The 21,545-nt window shown below is 44.0% G+C and overlaps 1 protein-coding gene across 1 annotated transcript in view; it reads right to left on the reverse strand.

Moving 5' to 3' along the window:
• The window catches only part of LOC142766005 (uncharacterized), a 77,134-nt gene that overhangs the window by 12,751 nt on the left and 42,838 nt on the right, over nt 1-21,545 (reverse strand). Inside the window, exons 10-15 of the mRNA XM_075867816.1 lie at nt 16,527-16,595; nt 10,769-10,775; nt 10,149-10,243; nt 7,886-7,968; nt 5,139-5,403; nt 897-1,110 (exon numbers count right to left, since the gene is read on the reverse strand). Of these exons, the coding sequence (XP_075723931.1) occupies nt 897-1,110; nt 5,139-5,403; nt 7,886-7,968; nt 10,149-10,243; nt 10,769-10,775; nt 16,527-16,595 (733 nt within the window). The remainder of the gene's footprint in view (nt 1-896; nt 1,111-5,138; nt 5,404-7,885; nt 7,969-10,148; nt 10,244-10,768; nt 10,776-16,526; nt 16,596-21,545) is intronic.

The raw sequence follows: 21,545 nt of genomic DNA on the forward strand, positions 1-21,545 counted from the left end.
GAAGCATACCTGCACTACTCAAAACGCCGCGCCTATTTACCAACTTTCGTACTTATGGCCGCCTATTGCGAAAAAGAAGGCCTAAGCCATTTTTCAATCATGAAAAGTTGGTGTGTGCCTGTATGTTTTTCTCTGTAAAGCTTGTGTGGTTGATTCCGGCATCGAATGAAATGTTCAAGGCACCGCTAGTCTTTATCGAACATTTTGCGTCGCACCAACTTTTGATTTTGATAACGAACAAAAAAAGGTAGCCTATATTGTGTCATTGTGACATATAACAGTCGTACGAGAGCCATGTTAAGGAAGACTCAATGTTCCTCACACATACGCCTGAAAATACTAGAGGGGGAAAACCTGCCCCTTTCTCCTCCGAAGGCTTTCGGTGCTCATCGGCGTTTTGCATTGCCTCTTGGATCGATGGCCCTGCAATCTACCTGCACCTCGCCGGGCAGCTTCTCGCACTGCCTCCGTGATGAGCCTACTTTTGACCAAGGAACCACGTCAAGCAATAACATTATCGCATGACGCCATGGTACGTGACGAACTACATTTGGCGATATTATCTACAGGTGTTCTTGTCATATAGATCACCATGGGCGATCACGTCAGAACCGAAACACTTTAAAGAAAAATTATGTTTTGAATTACATGTCGAGTGCGTTAAATCAGGCCAGTTGGTTTTCTATGATCAAAAAATAAAACAGTGCAAAAAACGATGGACTATCAAACAGAAACAAGAGAGCGCAGACAAACAGCGTTATTATATGTCTGAGTGCTGGTCCATAGCTTTTTCCGCTGTCCTGCTTCTTTTTAATCATGGATACTTTGTCTTCATGCTGTCGATGGTACTTTTGGGGGTTTAAAAGGTATTTTCCGAACGTCTTATGCTCACTTACCGCATGTCAAAGGAGATTCCACCAGTGTAGCCACCAGACGCTTCTATGGCGCGAACGAAGTCCTGAAATGCCCCACTGCCATCCGAGGCGTACAGGCGTTTGTTCCTCGACATGACGTGCGTGAAGAAGACGTAAGAGCACACATGCAACTGAGGCAGCAGGATTTGTGCGCTGCCCACGCTGCTCACTGTGCACACGAGGGGCATCTTTGTCACTGCACAAGATGGCAAAACAGGAGTCACTTACTTCTGCAGGCACCAATATGTATATTTATGCAATTTCGTTCACATTACACATTTTGGTCTTCCATTTCCGTTGAATGGCGAGTGCGTTTCTGGCAAACATGCGAGGGCGAGGCTTAGTTATGTGTAGAAATTTAGGGGATTCATTGTAGGAATAGCGTAAAAAATTTTTTGCACGTGCTCTACGTGATTTCGGGTATTTCTTCATAAGTGCTTCTTTGTGAAACTAACGCTTCAATTGAATGTGATTGGTTGCTCGAGTTGCTGTGTTTTATCAGGTTTGGGGTTTTGTTTGTTTTTCACGCTGTGACGACAATACATTCATATGAGTGGGCCCTGTTAACTACGTTCCTGCCGTTTTTTTTTAGGCGCTCCATGCCCGGTAAATCTTGTCAACAATATCTGGAGCAAATTTCTTGCACATTTTTGAAAGAAATACGTTCCGCAACAAAAGAACTGATTTCAGTGCAGAAATCACTAGTAAAAAGTCTATACCGCTGTCATCTGCTCTATTCGTACATTCCACATAAGGTTACCACCTCAAATATTGTGACAACTGGTTTCCCTACACCTGGCCGACTAGCCTCCCTACATCTGTGTCTTCGTGTAGTATTCGCCCCTGCATATTCATAGAACCAAGCAAGCAAGCGTTTTATAGCCGATACCGTCAAGCGCACTGACGGCTTTGGGGAACATGGATGTTAGTGCCCCTCTTTGGAAGATCAAGACTTGAACAGCATGCAACTTAAGCTTACTTCACCGGAAATGCCCTCACAGTTGACAAGATGCGCGGACCACGGGACATCGCAATAGAAGAGAACTGACATGCTTTGACATGCATGAGAACGTTCTGGCGATACCATCTAGTGCACTGACGGCATTGGGGAACATGTATGTCCGTGTCCGTCTTTGGAAGCTCAAAGGCTTCTACTACGTGCAACTTTAGCTCACTTCAACTGAAATGCCCTCAGGTTTACAAGATGCCTGGACCATCAGACATCACATTAAACAAGTACTAACATGGTTTGGAGCTATCTCAAAAAGGAATTTCATTTCCATTGTGTGCACTATCAACACTCTATTCCGCACAACTGAGAGGGACAACACGTATCAAACATTTACTCCAAAGGTTTCTCCTGTAAACATCTCAAACCATGCCCTATCTCAACGTACATTATCGCAAGTAAGGACAGTTCACTCCGCTTCGAAGTCTGCGCCCTGCATGACGCCCGAATCGCAGAAATTGCTGTCAGGGTCTCCGGATGGCAATTAACTCATCGTTGCTAAGGTGAATCACATGTGACTGACAGCAACATGACAATATTGCTAGTGTGTGGTGAGTTGCAGTATTCTAATGACGTCAGACTTCTGTTAACATGTCAGTTCAAAGCCGCCGCATCCTTACCAAAATCAAAATCGATCGTTTAGGTTAAGAGTAGTCAGAATATATTCAATGCATTGTTTTATTAAAGTTCTTTGTATGTATGTATGTATGTATGTATGAATGTATGTATGTATGTATGTATGTATGTATGTATGTATGTATGTATGTATGTATGTATGTATGTATGTATGTATGTATGTATGTATGTATGTATGTATGAATGTATGTATGTATGTATGTATGTATGTATGTGATGCATGTGTGTATGCATGTACGTATGTATGTATTGTAAGTGTAACGATACTCTTTTTAGAGTTCTCGGCACTCGGCTTTTCATTTAAAACAATGCACCAAAATTCGTGTCACTACTTCTACAAGAACAATTCGGAAATTTCTATTAGCTGAAATGTGCAAATGTGCACCAAAACAAGATAGTCGTGTGATTGAAAGTGGGGGCCAGATCACCTCTAAGCGCAACAATGAAGGCCTGTGGACCTCAAAAATGTGTCATGATAAAACAGCTCGTGAGAGTAAAAGTCTGCTGGTACCAACATTTGACGTATCCCTAGCGAAAGCGGCTTGCCAACATGACAGAGATATCTCAGCAACATCAACCTCCGTGAACACACAGACCCGTGTTTGAAGTAAACCTTTTCGTGTTAAAGGAAAGAAGGGGAAATTTGAGGAATCGTGTCTATCAGACTCAATATTAGCAAGAACTAATAGACAATGGTTTAAACATAGTATACAGAATGTTACATCTAGTAAATGCAATCTAAACCGGCAGAAAGAAAAGCAGAAGTGAAAATTCCTTGCGCTGGCAAGTAATTTGTAACACTCTACCACCTGAGCTACAGTGGCAGGCATACCCCGTCCACATTATGAACCATATATATCCATTCAATCCTGAAAAATTCCAGTGCCGCTAGAAGCCACGACGGCGAGTGTAGAACACACTTTTTCAGCCAGTGGGCAACACGTAGCAAGTAATCATATCACAAACTGGCTGCTCACCAATAATCTTTCTCCAATACCTGAAGGCATCAAGTCTGCCAGAATACACGCCAGCATAATATAGCGGAGCACGCAATCTGGAACTCCGTATGAATTCTCAAATTCAAAGAATTGCTTTCTCTTCTCTTGACAAATGACGGAAGATGCTCATTATTCACGCGTCACAGCCGTTGGTTGAGCCATTGGCTGAATTAAACATGGCGCGCTCGGTCGTTACAGAGATCGCCGCAGAGGCCGCGCCTTCTTCACACACACGCCTGCCATCGAACTGAAAAGCCGCGTATTCAAAGGGAAAAATGAAAAAAGTGCTCATAGTCGTAAAGCGCGCTCGACACGCTTGCTTTCTCCATGCCATCCCTCCCTGCTTAGCTTCCAGCGCTTTCATTGGGGCGAGAGAAGAGAGAATGCAATTGCAGCATGCGATAAATCTAACTCCGCTTGTTGGGGGCGGAAACATTTTACAGCAGTGACTTCACGAGGCAAGGTGAATTCACGAGTGCCTGTAGCAAATCTATTCTATGGCTAGTTGAAGCAGTGTTGAGGGCTCCGTTAAAAGACCACTCACCCGGCTGGACAAATACAAAAAGTAAGCAAGCGAAATATTCCCTCCTGATATTTATTGTCCTTCTAGTGCACTTCTGTGACGCAGACAGCAGTTCCCGGGACGTTTATAACGTACATGCTCTCGATTGGTCCATATACGTGAAATATAAAGTGTCATTTGTCTGCTACACTATTTCGCCAAGCAGTCGTTCATCCAATCTTCCTTGTCTCGCACGAATATCGTGCGCGATGGATGAATCGATTAACACTTCATTTGGTTTGTTTAAAACTGCGCAAGCGGTGTCAACAGCACCTAGCCGAGAAGCTTTAAAACCTGATAGGCTATAGCGCATATTGCTGACATTGTTCACTTGCTTTTAAGAAGTAAGGGGTGAGGAGGATGCATTGCTTGTGTGAACAATAGCGAAAGAAGGGAGAAAACCACCTCCTCGTCTTTCAACGCGGGGTGGTGGAGGGCCCTTAAACAATATAGAAAGCAGGCTTGTCCATCGGGATTAAATTAAACGTTGTTCGTGGCGAACAGTTAAATACAGTGCAAACAAAATAGAGGAATATGAAATGCGAGAGATATGATAATACTCACGAGAACATCTTCAGTTTTTTACACTACACCTGAATTACGAATGAGAGGCAAGAGAGAGACAGCAAGCTCGGGAACAAGTGTGTACAGAAACTAATGCGCATAACACCAGAGCCCATCATCTACCAGCGATTACGTAGTTCATTCGCCTACAAATGCTACAGGAGGGTGCTTTGATATTTCTTCGGCGGTATAAGACAGAAAGACGCAAAAACATAGGTACATAAAAAGCGCCCTTTCACATCTTGTTCTGAAAAAGTTCTCGGGTCCCCACTTTTTTTTTGCCTCTGTCCTTACAAAAGTTGATTTAGACAAACTATAGATTATTTAAATATATTTTAGACGGTCTAAAGGATGTATCATTGTTTTTTCGAGGACGCGCATATGCTCATTTGTATACTCGTCCCCACAGCGTCAGAAAACCCTGCTTGCTGTACAATGTCCGGACCTATACAAACCGATGATTGGAGGTGGAGTAGTAGTTGTAGGTTTATGGGCCGGTCCTCTGGGGGCAACACTGGTATGGTGACCGGGCTCCGGTGTGCCTGGCTTTGTCACGATAGGTCCGGGTCTTATGGTCTTTCCACCGTGGGTTGGAGCATGCTCCGAGGTCGTCTTCCCGCCAGGCTTGTGACCTCCCCCAGAAGTCGTCTTCCCGCCAGGCTTGTGGTCTCCTCCAGAAGTCGTCTTCGATGGATCAACCTTTGTAGAACCACCACGGCTCTGCACGCCGTGAAGCTTCGAGTCATCTATATAGTTTTGAGTGCCAAAGTCCCCACATCTCGCACTCGGTCAGAGAGACAGGGATGACTCAAAAATTCATCTACTGTGCCTCAAACACTGCTCGCGGATTGACGTATATTGTGGTGCATACTGACGGATTTACTCGTACGCGCTTGCGCCGTGTGTGCAGAGCCCAACTAGCTTAGGAAACATTAGTTCGGAAGGATGACGCGAAGCAACAACAACCGGCGACATTCCTGCGACAAAGTTTTATATTTCAGTCAGCCTCACAACGCTATTTTGCCCAGTGAATTAAAGTGGCGATCTCCCTACCTATAGTACACCATGGACGCTCGAGAAGCTACAGCTGAAACAAAACAGGAAATGCATGGTGCCAACTGGCACCAAACTTTGTAAGCACATATCCATGGCGTGTGCGCACGGTAAACAAAATTCATGCACACATTCCTGTGGATGCCGTCTAAGGAGATTTGTATATGAAATTTCCCCCTTGCTTCAAGATGTCGCGCTGCGTCATCGCGTTTATCATGGTGCCTCCCTTCGTATTAATTGGCAGTTCATGATCTCATGTGCTTCTCATTACCTTGTGCATTTTAGGCGATTTTTTCTTGTGATCAGTGTCCTCGATAGCGTTTGCCGAAACATGAGCGATGAACGCACTCGACCTCGCAGAACAATCAGAAATCCTGTGCAGGCTTCCACTCGTCATCCTAGCGGGATGATGAAACTGTATAGTGTAGTGTTCTGCGCGTAAGCATCCTCCATCCAGCAAGCATGTGCTCGCTAAAGCCGATATAGTCAAGTGCTACCTTGCCAGAGAAAGGTAGCCCTAGGTCTTCATTATCAATGGGACACGGGTGTCTGGCCGTACGGCGTCTTCCACAGTCAGTGTGGGTGCATGTGAGTGAGTTGAAGTGTGAGAGCCTTCTTCTGTTTGGGTGACATTATGTTTTCATCAGCACTTGCCCTATTGTTCAGTATGTTTATACAGCGCCCGATTCTGACGCGCTTGTAGGGCCCCGAGTTTTTTTGTTTGTTTGTTTTTGTTTTGGGGGGTGCAGGCATGCGCACTTTGAGCGCAGTGTTCATTAGTGGCGCAAGGTGACATCATTGTAGATGCAGTAAAAAACGAGGCTTGGTTGTCACGCCCCAACCATGGCTCTCTTTTTTTCCTCCTGCCAGGGGCAGCCTGCCTGTCGTTTCGAGTCGTTCTGTTTGCTCCTGCCCATAATGTTAAAAAAAACGGCAGAATTGCACACGACTACAACGATTAGCTGAGTGATAGTTGCATTTTTTAAGCCATTATCATTGGCAGAAAACAATGCAACTGCCATTCAGTTACTGCGTTAATTTCGATGCGTTGAGCCTAACGGCGATCAGACAGGAATTATTTCAAACTGAGAAGACGCGCCATTGATGTCGACGACACCGCAATTATGAAACCGATTCTCTAGAAAATCATCAGCGTTGGGAAAAGTAGCGAAGAGTTTAAACAAGCTTGCTAACAAGGAGCGTTACCTATTAAGCCTTATAATGCCAATTGTATCATGTTTGATACATTAAATAAAATACCTCAATAAAGCTACTAAAAGCTACCATAGGTGTCACAATAAACAGCTATTGCAAATTTCACATGTTATGAAAAAGGTACAGTCACTTACATATAATACAGTAGCAACTATTTCAATTTATGCTAAATATATTTATGCCTCAAACTAAATTCCGCTCATATTTTTCCTAAAATGCATTGCACAAGAAAAACGAAAACGTTCAGCGTTTGCTCGCAATTTTCCTGAAGGCAAAATTGATCATGGGTATTACAGGGCTAAAAGCCTCTGCTTATCAAGGCGACATGCGCTAGCGGGGAGCTCGCGTTCCCGCGCCAACGTTGCTGAGTTGAAGCGTGGCAGATTGGGCTAGTTGGTATGACATGATGATAGTTATAGCACGAGAACAGAACGACAATAGAAAACAGGGACACGAGTACTCGTGTCCTTCTTGTCTCTTTGTTGTCGCTCGGTTCTCGCGCTCTAAACCGATGGATGGATGGATTGATGTGGCTGTATCCTTTAGATGTGAGGGGAACGAAGAGGGAAAGAAGAAGAGGACAGAGTAAAGCTCAACATAAAAACAAGCAGAAGAAATAGAAATAAATAAAAGAGAGGAAGATAGATAATCGAAACACGAGATGAAGAAAGGAGAGAGAAATATGTAGAAACAGAGAGGGCACGAAAGACAGAAAGCCAACAAAAACAAACAGGTAAACCAACTGACAAAAACAAAAATAGATACAACAGAAATAAATACAATAAACAAGCAAAAAATAAAAAACGGAGATAAATAAAAAAAGAAGAAAAATATAAACAACGAGGCTACTCGGCTATACGCTTTCTTCATTGTTAGCACCACTAGTTTTTTACGAGTTAAGCTTGCGACCAACGCAAGGGTGACTGTTACTCACAGGAGGGGTTTTTCCGCCGCCAGATGGATCTACAGCGTAGTGAGACTTGTCATCGTTCTCTCCGCCGTTATCGTCGGTCGTTTCTTAAGCAAAGAATAAAGAGCAAAGGGAGTTAAACAGTCGCCATACCAATTCCTAGTGTCTTCAATGAAACGAAAATCTAGAGAAAAAGGACTCACCCACGCGAAGTATAAAACGTCGAAACGAAAAAAAAAATGACCCTACCTGTTCGAAAGGAATCGTGAGGAAATGCGAACGCATTTCTTGCGCCAAGAGAGTGCAGCATTAGCGTCATTACCTTCACCGACTTCTGCCATCGTCTTGAGAGAGACCCAGCCAGCCATCCGTCGAGAGAGAGGAACTAGTGGGCGGGAAAGTTGGGCGCCAGCATTCTCGGCTCGGCGTTGGTGTTTCTGAGTGGCGTGTTCACGCGTTTCCGGATGTTCCTGAGAGGCACCCAGCCAGCGAACGGTATAGAGTAAGGCGCGACCGCACGGGACAGTGGGGCGCAGGCAAGTGAGAGAGCGAACGGTGAGAGAAGGAGTGGCGAAGCACTGCACCTACGCCCTCCTACTCTCTCTCGCATCACATTCTTCGGTTTCTAGGGGTGAAGATAAGTGCATACGTCCGCAGTTGTTGCTATGGGAAAGCAATGAGAGCGGAGAGATAACACCTTCCGGCGCACGGACACCGTGAACGCCTGGCATAGCCCAACTTAAAGATGCACTCGCATTTATAAGGGCGCAAGACGGGAACGGAATGGGAACACACACTAGCGCTAGCAGCTGATTATTTGACGCACTTCATGAAGCATACAGCATATACACGAAAATAAAAAACTGTTCAACAATTTCTTGCTATTTTCATCCATTCATTACAAACGCTTACTTATCTAACTACAGATCGAGAAACTGGTTTTCTTTCACGGTCAGTGGTAGTGGCTTCTTCCTGTTTTTCTATGTTTACCGCTTTCTTGCCTAATCTATACCCCTTAAGAAGTCGGGCAAGTCAAGACGACAGAAGCGCGGCAGCCGACCACCTCAGCGACTAAGGGAATAGCCCCACTCTTGCTCTCTGCAACATTCTCTGCAGGTGGTAACAACAGCCGTCCATCCCATGACGCAAGTCTGTAGAACATGCTCAATGGAGCAGGCTTGCGTGCATCGGCCTTTGAGGAGGAAGTGCTGTTCTAAAGTTGCAACCGATTATAGTGATCTTGTCTGATGAGAGGCTCCAAACTATCATACCTTCGAGGCGTGTAACGCAGCTACAAGCACAGCAATGTAACCCTAAAGGATCTGTTGGGCGTTCTGATAGTGTTCTTGAGACTTTCCTTTAAGCACCTGCCAGTCTGTCCGATATGCGTTCGACCTCAAGACAAATTATAGAACAGATCACATTGCGCGTGCATTGTGTAAAACGTCTGTAGGGCAGCGTGAAGGAAGCCCCACAGACGGTAGACGCAGCCGCTAGCCCATTATTTGTTTTTCCTATTTACTCAGCCACTTAGATCCTGAAGACACTCAGGGGCAGAAAACGCGACCAGCATGTCGACTCTGCTGCCTACCTTCAGCAGGTAGTGGGATATAGGATGCAAGCAAGGTACGACTGCTGCATTGTTCGGTGCTTCTGCAGTCGCCGTCACACAGCCGAACTATAAAATGCACTATAGTCATACCCTACTACCACCGTATCTCCCAACATGACTTTATGAAGGTTAGTATACCACGCGTATCTTAAGATACGCGACCGACTATAACTGCTCGGTCATGGTGCGCATTGTCTGCCAATAGCGCGTGTTCTCCGTACACACTTTGCAGTTTTTTTTTCCAAGGACAAATTACTTCACAGAAGCTCCCAGCACGTTTCATATCTGCTTGAGCAGTATTCGCAGACATCTTGTCGTGTGTTTTTACTCATGCATAGAAACTACGACGTGTGAGGCCATGTTATCAATCCGGTTTTTGTACGGAACACTACAGCGATGGCGGGAATGCGCCTGTTGTTTCGATATAATTTCTTTCCAATTAGAAACGTAATGGTACACAATCAAGCGCTACATTTGTAAGGTCTCTTAGGGGTGCCCCCCACTAGAAACAGCTGCAAATTTTTAAATGCCAGGTTGAAAACCCGACCTACTGCAAATGTAGCCAGAAAGTTTCTCCTCGCGAATTTGTCAAACAAAACTAGTCTCGGGAGCATCGTGTTGAGCCTGAAAATAACAATCGGCACCACTTTGTAAAGAAGACAATGGCTTGCTCACCAGTCGAGCTGTCGGAAGAGGACAGAAGCACCATCCCGAGGAGCAGGATGAGAAGCAAAACACAGCAAACGGCAAACCAATATCGCCGATGGTCTCTGCGAAAAATTATGGCATAATCCGACGTACTCTATGATAGTAGGGGAAATGTAGTCTATAATATAAATACATGCTCCCAAACTCAATATTTTTCAATAGAGGAACATTTTTTTACATTAGTGTAGGGGAAATTCACCTAAACCCATGTCCACAGAATATTACATGCCTCTCGTCCTGAAACTGTACAAGCACACTTCGTGCGCTATCAGCGCAACCAACGTTACCTTCACTAGAAAGAGTTACACTGACCCGAAGTGGTGATTTCGAGTGATTACTCATAACAATTCTCATACAAACAAAAATGATGTCGCTTTTCAATCCGTGCGTACTGTACCAGCCCATCATCATGATAATTTCACAGGTTGACACTTATCTTATAAAATTTATTGATCAACTTCTGTACCATCACCCTACTCCCACGTGGTAGCATTGGAAAACAACTTTATCCCCCTCCCCAGTTCTTCAAATAAAAAAACCTGCTTAATGGCGAAAAACCAAAATTATGAGAAGGGTGCTACACTTACCTTTGGGCTGTAAAAGAGTAGAAGTTGCAATGAATGACAATCTATAGACACAGCCGAACACCAATATGGGTATCATAACGGTGTGATCTCTCTTTTCGGGATAGCCTACAGTTCGTAAAAGTCGTAGCATATTAGCAATAAACCACAGATTTGTGCAGTGTGTAGATGATGAATTTATAAACTTCGGAGTCAATCAACATTTTGGAATATTACATCGACTACCAGCACGCATCAAACAAAGCAAAAACGTGGAATCCGACATGTTCTCAAAACCAACGTCAATAAACGCTTAGAAAAGGGGCCCTGCAGCAGTTTTTTAAGCAGCCATAGAATTTGTACAATACAGGAGTTATCGCCTCCCAGATTGAGTGCGCCAAATGTTTTTAGATTTCGTCCAGTACGAGCGGAGTTACAAACATTTGTCACACGCTGCAGTTACATTCCCTCCTCTCTCGTCCCGAAGAGAGCACTGGGAGATTATCAGGAAAAGATGGAACTGGGGAAGAGTGTATCTCGCGCACCTCTTGACATTGAGCACTTTTTCTGTCTGTTTTGTGTCTTCAATCTCACGGCTTTTCAGTGTGATCACGCGGGTATGCGCTGACAGGCCATGACCTCTCGCAGCGGCCCCAGTAACTCCTGTGCGGGTCATGCTCAAGCCAACCAATTGCGGGAAAAGGGCTTGTGACGCAGCTATTTTGAAGCCTGAAGCGCCTTTTCTCGATAGAAGAGAAAGCATTTTTTTTGCTGTATTTGAGAACTTATCGCAACTCCAGGCCACATACTGCGCAATATTATTTGGCTCGCGTGTTCTCGGGAGCCTCAACTGCCGATTGGTGGCGCTTTTTGACCATGCCTAGAATGTGTGGCAGGACCTCTTCACTTTAGTCTTAAAAAGTGGCTTCTCCACCACAGCGCGTATTTCAGAGGTTGTTCTGTTCGATTCTTTATTTTCTGCAAACTGTATAGGAAGGTTCTCAAGAAAGACACAATTACTCCATTGATGCAGACTGAAATTGACAGCACAGGTTTCAGAGACTCCAAGCACAAACAAAAGCTACGGGAATAACCTATAGTCTCATAAATCTGCAAGAGATAAAACTACAAGGCTGAAGTGCCAACGCGGACTCCCGGCACGACTAAAGAAATAGCACCGCTAATCGGCTGAACATGGAAGAATTACAGCCAGTCTGGTTCATGAATGCGTTCTCATTCATCATCATCATCATCATCATCATCATCATCATCATCATCATCATCATCATCATCTTCATCAGCCAGGCTACGCCCACTGCAGAACCAAGGCTTCTCTTGCATTCCACCAATCCACTCGGTCCTGTGCTTGCTGCTACAACTTTCTACCCGCAAACTTCTTAGTCTCATCTGTCCACCTAACTGTGTCTCCCTCACACGCTTGCATTCTCTTGGAATCCAGTCTATAATGCTCAATGACCAGCGGTTATCTTGCCTTCACGCTACCTGCGCTGCTCATGAACATTTTTTTTTTGTTAATTCCGACTATCATGTCATTAACACCCGTTTGTTACATTATACGCACTGCTCTCTTCTTGTCCCTTAAGGTTACACCTACCATGTTCTTTTCCACTGCTCACTGCGTCGCCGTCCATTTATGGTTCATAAAGGCCTAAATTAACCCACCTTTGAGAAATAAATGACGCTCCCTCATAAAGTTCTATTCAACTGCAAGCATTGTCGGAGTGTGCAAAGGCACTGCCTGTTCGCTGACTATTTTGGACTGTCAGGGTGTCATTTTGCCAAGCTGCAACCACTGCCGCTCTTCGTAACACCTTCGCAGCACCTTGATCACGCACTCGATCGCGTTAGCTTAGTCGGTGATTTGGGCTGCAAGCGTTCTTTTGGTGTGACAGCTGGCTTTGCCCATATGAGCGTTTTGATGGTCGCGATTCGCTGGCAGTCAAGTGGCTTATCTAGCCACGCCTTGATATTGCGCCTGACCATGTGGCCACGAACTTCTGAACTTCAATTGATGACTCCGCGGAGAGGTAAATGAGGCTGTTCCTATCATAAGTGGTCTAGTTAATTTCCTGCAAGGCAGAGCCCGACCACATGATAACGATTCGGAGAGCCACATCTTGTTTCACTTCGAATTATCTGCGCAGCGGCAAATTGGAGACGGAAGGCAAAAAACCACACAGCGTTGTCCGTGTGTGCTCCCTTTTTCCTATTGCCTACTTCCCCATGTACTAATGAATTAAACAAACATAACTACAACGCGACCTATCTCGGAGACATTCTTCATTGACGGCGCTTGTGACAGTAGCCCAATCTACTACGGAGCGCCAACTGGTTTGGCAGCGCAGAAGGTATAACCCGCTTTTGTAATGTATCGAAGCTCAGGTGACGCCTGTACTGTTTTTCGGCCAGCACCTGTTAAAGAGGATGGGAACACGGGACAATGCAAGGAAAACTATATCATGTAACTAGCTAGAATATATTTTATTGGGGTCGCTTTTATGATGATTTTCAGTCGAGGTAAGAGATGCGGAGTTATTTATATTTACGTTCATGTATACATCAACAACAGTTACGATAGGGAAGTATAGCGTAATGCGGTACTATGATATCATATGATATTTGAGATGTATGAACCTACCGCCTCCTTGCTTATCTGTCGTACTCGTGTCTGTGAAAACGAAAAAAAAAGCGTTGTTAGTACCGGCTCACTGCGACTACCTTTTGCTGCATACAATGTTATACGATCCAGTTGCCGTCTGCTTGGATAATAGTTTTCGTTTCGCACTTAAATTTTGTTTATGTACTTTTGAAGAACTCTAAAAGCGTGTCAATTACTTCACAAATTGTCGATTTAATGCCGTTTATTGTATTCCACTGTATTGCGGCAGTTATACGTAGCACAAGTAATCATGTACATGTAATCACGAGCTAGTGCTTTTTTTGGCCGTAAAGGTTAGTGTGGAATAATCTCTTTTGTCAGTTAGCGTTACGTAGCACGCGCTCTTTTCTACAAGATGGGAGCTCAGCATCAAGCTCTAAAAGAATACAGTATCAATCCCTACCTGTGGACGGTCGCATTTTCATCCGCTTCTATTTCTTCACATTTATTTCAAGATCACCAATATACACTTCAAAGACTAATAACGTCTCGATAGCTTCCTTCGCTTTGATTTCTATTCGTTTCATTAGACTTTCACAGCACAGCCGTTCCAGTTGAATCAACAGTGAGGCTCACATGTGATGATAAATAACTGATATCTCGTCGGTGCGTGCATGGTTAGAACTCAAGATATTTTTGACGCCAGATTTCGACTTCGACAGTGTAAGTGCAGAAAACTTTTATGTCACATTCACCAAATGTGCCAACTTGGTGTGCCCTATTACATGGATGGGCAGTCAATTGTTCCCAATGAAGATATCTGCTTAAGCACAATACCGTGTAAGTTGAGCACAGTTTTTATTATTGTGCAACTGTCGCCTAATGCCATGAGTACAACGAATGAATAACAATAGCAAATCTCTATAACCCTTTGCGACACAGCACCTTTCTTTAGGTGTGTGACTTAATTTTGCCGTTTCTGTGTGCTGTTTCCAAGGGATAGACCACGAACAGAGCTAATCGTCAATAAAGCGTTGTGGTCACCCATACTTCATTTATATCACTTACGGGTGACTTATGGGGGATATATCAATATCAATTATGGGTGACTTAAGTTATGTGTGAATAATGGCTTCAATTAAGGCCGTACCACGTCCAATGAGTTGTTCGAGGTGGAAGTTTGCAAACACTTTTTAACCTTTTCAGAAATGCTCACTCTCAGCTGATAATTGTCGCATGTAATGGGAGCGCGTCCTTGAATTCGGTTAAATGAAGAAATACATCACAAATGAGTCTGAATTAATGACATAATTATGTACATTTTCCATTATAATTATGAACTTTAAAATTTCCGGCAATGTTTTCGAACAGTCCCACTCACATAAAACTTTTTTCTCTAGAACTTTAGTGTCGAATTTCGTATATTCGGCACATTCTTGGGGTATGATGTCTGTCGCACAAGGATACGGTCATTTCTTGTCCAGTTTGTGGATTCTGTGTATTAGCGTTGTTATTACATAAACAGTACCACACACTGAAATATAATGGCGCAGTTTGCAGCTAATCGATTGTATATTTCTCCATTTTAATCTGACTTCAGCCGTATGATGCGCTAGTTTTATGCAATGTGCATCTTAAACGTCCACATAACTGACAAACGTGGGTGACTGTAATATTCAAATAGATAATATTCCACTAATTTCAGTTTAAAATATGAGTGTGATAAGTCCGTGTATTTTTTGTCCCTGTCTACATATCACGCTCGCATGTGAAACAAAAATGAATCTTCAACTCGCCCAATCAACCATATTGACATACCTGCCACCAAGTTAAGTTTTCTATTTTCAACTACTACGACAACGTAGTTTAATCGTGATCTTTGAAGGGTGATCAAACTGCGCGGCATATTTAGCAACGCTATTCAAAGCGTCCCAATTGATTGATTGATTGATTTATTGGTATGTGGGGTTTATCCTCCCCGAACTCCCATATGACTATGAGAGACGCCGTAGAGGAGGACTCCGGAAATTTTGACCACCTGGGGTTCTTTGATGTGCACCCAAAGCTGATCACACGGGCCTATAGCATTTTCGCCTCCATATAAAATGCAGCCGCCGCAGGTGGGATTCGATCCCGCCACCTTCGGGTCACCATCCGAGTACTTTAGCCACTAGACCACCATGGCGGGGGGCACACCAGTGCTCAGCTGAATTGGTAGAACATTTCAGTGAATACACGTGAACCATGAGCCTACAGCTTACGATCGCCATAGGAATGGAAGTATTTCCTTATAGCTCGAATTCATTTCTACATTGTGTATTCAATAAAAAAAAACGTCTGCCAGTTGAAAAACATGTCTATTTTGTTGTCGTACTTAACGATACGCAATTTTGCGACTGTGAGAGTAAATTGTTAAAGCCTCAAACAGTTTCATTTTGATAAACAACTTAGCCCATAAGACTTGGCGTCAAATGTGCAAAAACAATGCCGCTGTGGTTTTTTATGTATTTCACTTGCAATTTCGGCTGTACCTGGCACACCCACCCTGGCAACTGTGACTAAAGGCTGTTCACCCTTGAGCTCGCATCGAGATGAAGTTTGAGTTCAGTTTTTGCCACTTTCCTCTGCTCGTCTACCGCTTAGTACGCAACCCAGTCAGTTACGCCCCCTGTATGTGCATCTGGGAGCTGTAGTGGGACGCGGACGCAGACGCTCATCTGTCGTCAGGCCCTAGCTAGAGCAGCTCCACTGTTAATAGAATTGTTTTAGCCTGATGACCTTTTTTTACCACAGGTGTACTGTATCCTAAGCTGGTGTACTGCAGTCGGCGTAAACCTTCTACTTCAAATTTACAGCACTTTCGTTTGATCATGAACTTTTAGCTGAGTGATATGCATAACTTACCAATGTGCAATGAATAATTCTTCCTTGTAGGCCCAATAAACACTTCAGGTTGCTACTGCAGCTACGGCTGAAGTATGGGCATAGCCTCCGTGGTTCACAAAATGTCTTTTTTTTTTAAACAGCATATTCTGATATTTTTTTATTTTTCTGCAACATCACCTAAACCAAAACCATGATGTCGGTGACATTGTGAGATTTTATGTTCGATTCCTCCACGTGGTAGTGTTGTAAGAACAAGACGATGTGCGCCCGTCATACCTGACATGCCTGACATCTCAGATGATTCTACCGAAGACATGGAGGACATTTCCGACTGGTCAGCCATTCCTGGAAAAAAGAGCAAGATATCGTGACATGGTTACATATACTAGACTGAGATCTGTCTCGGACCTTCACCCAATGGCGCAACAAAGGTACCGTTGAAAAGTGAGTGGTATGGCGACTCACGAGACGATCTCCACAGCCAAATTGGTTTGCTGCCTCGGCCATGCATTCCTCATCATTGTATAGCAGTTAGTGAAACGGTGAAGGCGGAAGAACACTTTTTTTCTCTATTGCTTTAATATTATTTGGGCATACCTCGCAATAAGTCTGTAAGCCATCTATTACAGACATTTCTTGAGTGACAGTTGAATGCGGGACTTGTTTACGATGGCGCTTTGCTACGACAACCGATAGCTCTTCGTACATTATGTTCGGTATGACGGCCATTCACGTTACTGTGACTCAGAGTTTAGAAAGAGGTGATAATTTTCACACGTGAGGGAGACACTGCCCAAAGGCAAACGCGTGGTGACGTAGGTAATACTGATTTCTTTAAGAGTGTTATTGTGACGTAACACGAGTGGTATACTTTCATGCTACATCGCAAACAGACAAATAGTCGGCAACACACACAAGTACTAACCCACAACTGCGTTATTGGCGAAATGAGACAACTATCTTCGATAGCAAGCCGAACCTATTTGTTGTGCTTACACACTTGGAGGGGTATCTTGCCTACTCCTCTTTTCGCTTGATATCGATTTCTCTAGTTGATTGAGTGACTCGATGAGCGATCTAGCTGTGATTACATCATTGAGTAATTCTTTTAATATTCACCTTCACTGGGGTCTAGTTTCATTATAAATTACTAATGTTTATGCGGGTTACGGATAAAAACATTCAGGAAAGTTGAAAATATAATCACATCTTTGTTGTGGTTGTGAAATGCAGTAAAAATATTAAATAACGCATCGCGAGATCTGTGACACTCTGCGAAATTCATAACAATGAAAAAACTGCATACTGTAAAAGTAAAAAAAGTTTGACGTTTCGGGTGACTATTTCAGCGTATGCTGTCAGATAACCAATTACAAACCTGCATAACCTTTACAGACCTTTACCTACACGTTCGGCACGCCTCATTTAAAAAGAGTTTTTGATGTCCTACATGCGCGCACTATCTCTGCCTGTATAATATTTCTTGTAGTTTTGTTATTTCGTATTTTATCTTGTTTTTTCCATTACACCTGAAGAAGTCGGACAGGTCACTAATGTCGTTCTTCAAAAATATTCTTCCGTAGAATTACTTAAAATCAGACACTTCAAAACAACCCCAAAGTTCAATGAAATGAGTAGGCTATAAAGGAGCCACACTGTGTAAAGCTAGTATGGATGCCAGTCAACATACAGAAACTTTCTGCTATCCAAAAGTTTCGTTTCATAAATTTGTTTCGCCACCTTTGAAAGTGCTGCTCTGAAAGCTGACGAACGCTAAACGACGTCGCCACTCGAAGACATAGATGGCCCCCCACAAATTTATTGACCAGGATGATCTGAAGACAGACGCACAGACTTCAACCCCATTCGCAACAACGGGTTGAAGAACGAAGCAGCGGCGTCTGGCTCAAAGACGAACCGTCGAGAAAAGGACCACAACCGACGACTGTTGGAGACGCGCATAAAAAGGCAAGAGCTCTTTCAATACGTTTTAGGCATGAATAAAGAGGTCCTATCGAAGAAGCGGAAGACGCTTCGAGCAAATGTGACGACGCTTACGAGCGAAATCGATAAGAAGATGGAAGAAGACGCCGATCGAGCGCAACTTATGACGCTTCTGAACCAGATGAAGAGCGTGTCACAAACGCTAAGACAAGTTAACGAACAGATAGAACCGTTCATTGAAGAAGACGACGCGGAGGCAGAATTTGAAAGAGTTTTGCATTATGAGATGAAGATTGTCGCTACAACGACAAAAATAGAGGAGCGATTACGCGAGTTAGAACAAGCGACGCAACTGACAACGAAAATAGTCACAGAACAGGCGAGTTCAGTGCAAAGTACTAACCAAATCTCGGAGACGCAAGAGCGTGTTAAGTTGCCACGTCTTGAGATGATCAAGTTTGATGGGAAAAAAACAGCATGGCCAAGCTTTTGGCATCAGCTCGAGACATCGGTGCATAACAGAGTGAACATGCCGAAGAATCAAAAGTTTAATTACCTTCTGGCGTCTCTGATCGGGAAGGCTGCGTCCCTCATGGAAGGTTTGCAGTTTTCTGATCAAAATTACGAGCATGCAGTCACTCTTTTGAAAGAAACCTTCGGACGAAAAGATAATTTAAAAGAGACCTACATAAAAGAGCTTGCAAATTTGGAAGCAGTGAAGAGTCCTAAAGATGTAGATGGGTTGAAGAAACTCTTCCAAAAGTTGCAAGTGAACACACGAGCATTGCAGTCATTAGGAGTGGAAATGGGTAGTTACGCCACAGTGATAGCTCCTGGTGTAAAATCTGCGCTACCGGTGGATATTAGGATTGAGATGAAGATGAAGGAGTTAAAGAAAGGTGACAACAGACCAGCAACTACGGAACCGGACTCAGCGTCAAGAGACAGCACGAGCAGTTTGAAAGAAATTATGGAGTTTTTAAACATATATATACGCAGCAGAGAAGAAACTCGAGAGGAAAAATACGACGTTACCCAGTCACCGCACAGTATGAGGTGCACTAGAACATCTGCGCTTCAAAGCACCGCGATGAAAAAATGCGTCTTCTGTGAGATGACTGGACACTACACCGAAGATTGCAGAAGAAGCATTAGTATGCAACAGAAGAAAGAAGCCTTGCAACGGGAACGAAGGTGCTTCAGATGCACCAGACCTCACCACACCGCGAAGATATGCCGCGCTAACGTACGCTGCAAAACATGCAAGGGAAGGCATGCAACATCCATATGTCGACCACGTACGCCTGCAGGAAAGTCAGCACAGCAGCAAACCGGTGATGTTGAGCAAGTGCGTAAAAGCGCGCAACCTGGCCGGTTAGACACCAGCAAGTCCTGCAACATGCACGCACAGCAGTCTGATGAACACAAGTGCATACTACTGCAGACAGCCTTTTTGTGGACGGAGGGAGAAGACAGCGGGTGCTACGCACGGATTCTGCTGGACAACGGGAGCCAGAGGACATTCATCCTCAAAAGATTGGCAAGAAAACTAGCGTGCAAGGTAAAAAGATCCGTAAGAATTACTGTAGGATCATTTGGAGGAGGAGAGATGGAACTAGACATGAAAGTCGTCGAGGTCAGCGTGAGGCAGGATCCCATCTCGGAGCCAATCACGATTGAGGCACTGGAGATGGAAGTTATATCCTGTGACGTGCTACCATCGCCACCGTTGACAATAACAAAAAAGCAAGATCGATGGGAATTCGTTTGGCTGATGACAACGAGAAGACGGACAAAGAAAGAAAAAATATGGAAACTTCTATAATAATTGGAGCAGATTATTACTGGACTGTAGTCACTGGTCGCATTTGCGAGATTCATCCAAAAGTAATGGCAATAGAAACAATATTGGGATGGACGGTCCAAGGTCCTGTAGGACTTCATTGTGTGCCGATGAAATCATCGACGGTTATGGTACTCAAGGTCAGTGCCAAGTCGGACACGACTGCAGACGAACTGCAGAGATTCTGGGACTTGGAAAACATGGGCATCAAGGAGAAATTAGCAACAAAGTTAAGCGATGAACATGTGCTAGACTACGCCCAGACAAACAATGGAATTCAAGGCAGGAAGATACCAAGTGCGGCTACAATGGAAGGAAAACGTGACATTGGACGACAACACCACCATTGAGAGAAGAGGCTTATCCAGGTGACCAAAAAATTATGCAAGGATAAAGATGAACTCCTAGCCTATGACAAAGCTATTCGAGAGTACTTTGAGCAAGAAATAGCAGAAAACGTCGAAGAAGATGCTGGATCCGATATACAGAACAAATTTGTATACTACATGCCGCATCAAGCAGTAATTAAGAAGCACCGAACAACGACAAAAATAAGGATCGTCTTTGACGCATCGTCAAGCCAGAACCCAGGTGAATCCTTAAATGACAACTTTGAAAAGGGGCCAAACCTAAACCCCGACATCACAAGCTTGCTGATGAACTTTCGACATCACAAGATCGCTATGTCAGCCGACGTGAAAAAAGCATTCTTGCAGATCAAGATACATGAAAATGACCGAGACGCACTGCGATTCATGTGGTGGGAAAGAATACCCAGCGAAGATATGCCAACCCCGAAGATAAAAACATGGAGGATGACAAGGGTTACTTTCGGAACTACATCAAGTAGCTTCCTTCTAGCGGCCACAATTCATCGACATTTGGATAAATTCGAAGAGAATATCCTGGTCACGGTACCATGTTTTAGAAGGACCAGAGAGGCCGCAGGACCGATACGTCTTCGGTTTATTGTTGACAGAACAGGAAAAAAAATATGCAGAACGTGACCCTGGCTACTTCTTCCTCGCCTCCGAGCTCCATCTTCAATCTGTTTTCTACACTCTACAATTAGGCATTCTTCGACAACTCCGAAAATTATTTGCAATAAAACTCTTCGATAAGGCATTCCTCCGACAACCCGCAAAAGAGTTTGCGCTCATCAGCTCCACTATACAGTTATCTTCTAAAAGTGACATGTCAATGGGAATTGAACCCAAGCCCTTCAGCTTTGCAGCCGCTAGCCTGAGCTGCAAATCTACCTGAGCCTTCTAATCTACCCTACCAGACAAACACTAATGAGGTCAGCACTGCACGAGATAATGAATCGAAGAGAAAATTAAACGGCTTGGAACCAAGACAACTCGTCGAGAGAAATGTGGGTGCTCAAATGCTAGCATATTTATAAAGTATTTGGTATTAAGGAATCCCATAGCTTGTTCATCGGCGTGTAATCTTCAGGGGAAAAAACTGTGCCTTTACCCTCGTGCCACTGCTTCAGTGCTTCATCC

Source organism: Rhipicephalus microplus, chromosome 6, assembly GCF_043290135.1.
Source record: "Rhipicephalus microplus isolate Deutch F79 chromosome 6, USDA_Rmic, whole genome shotgun sequence".
NCBI lineage: Eukaryota > Metazoa > Arthropoda > Arachnida > Ixodida > Ixodidae > Rhipicephalus > Rhipicephalus microplus.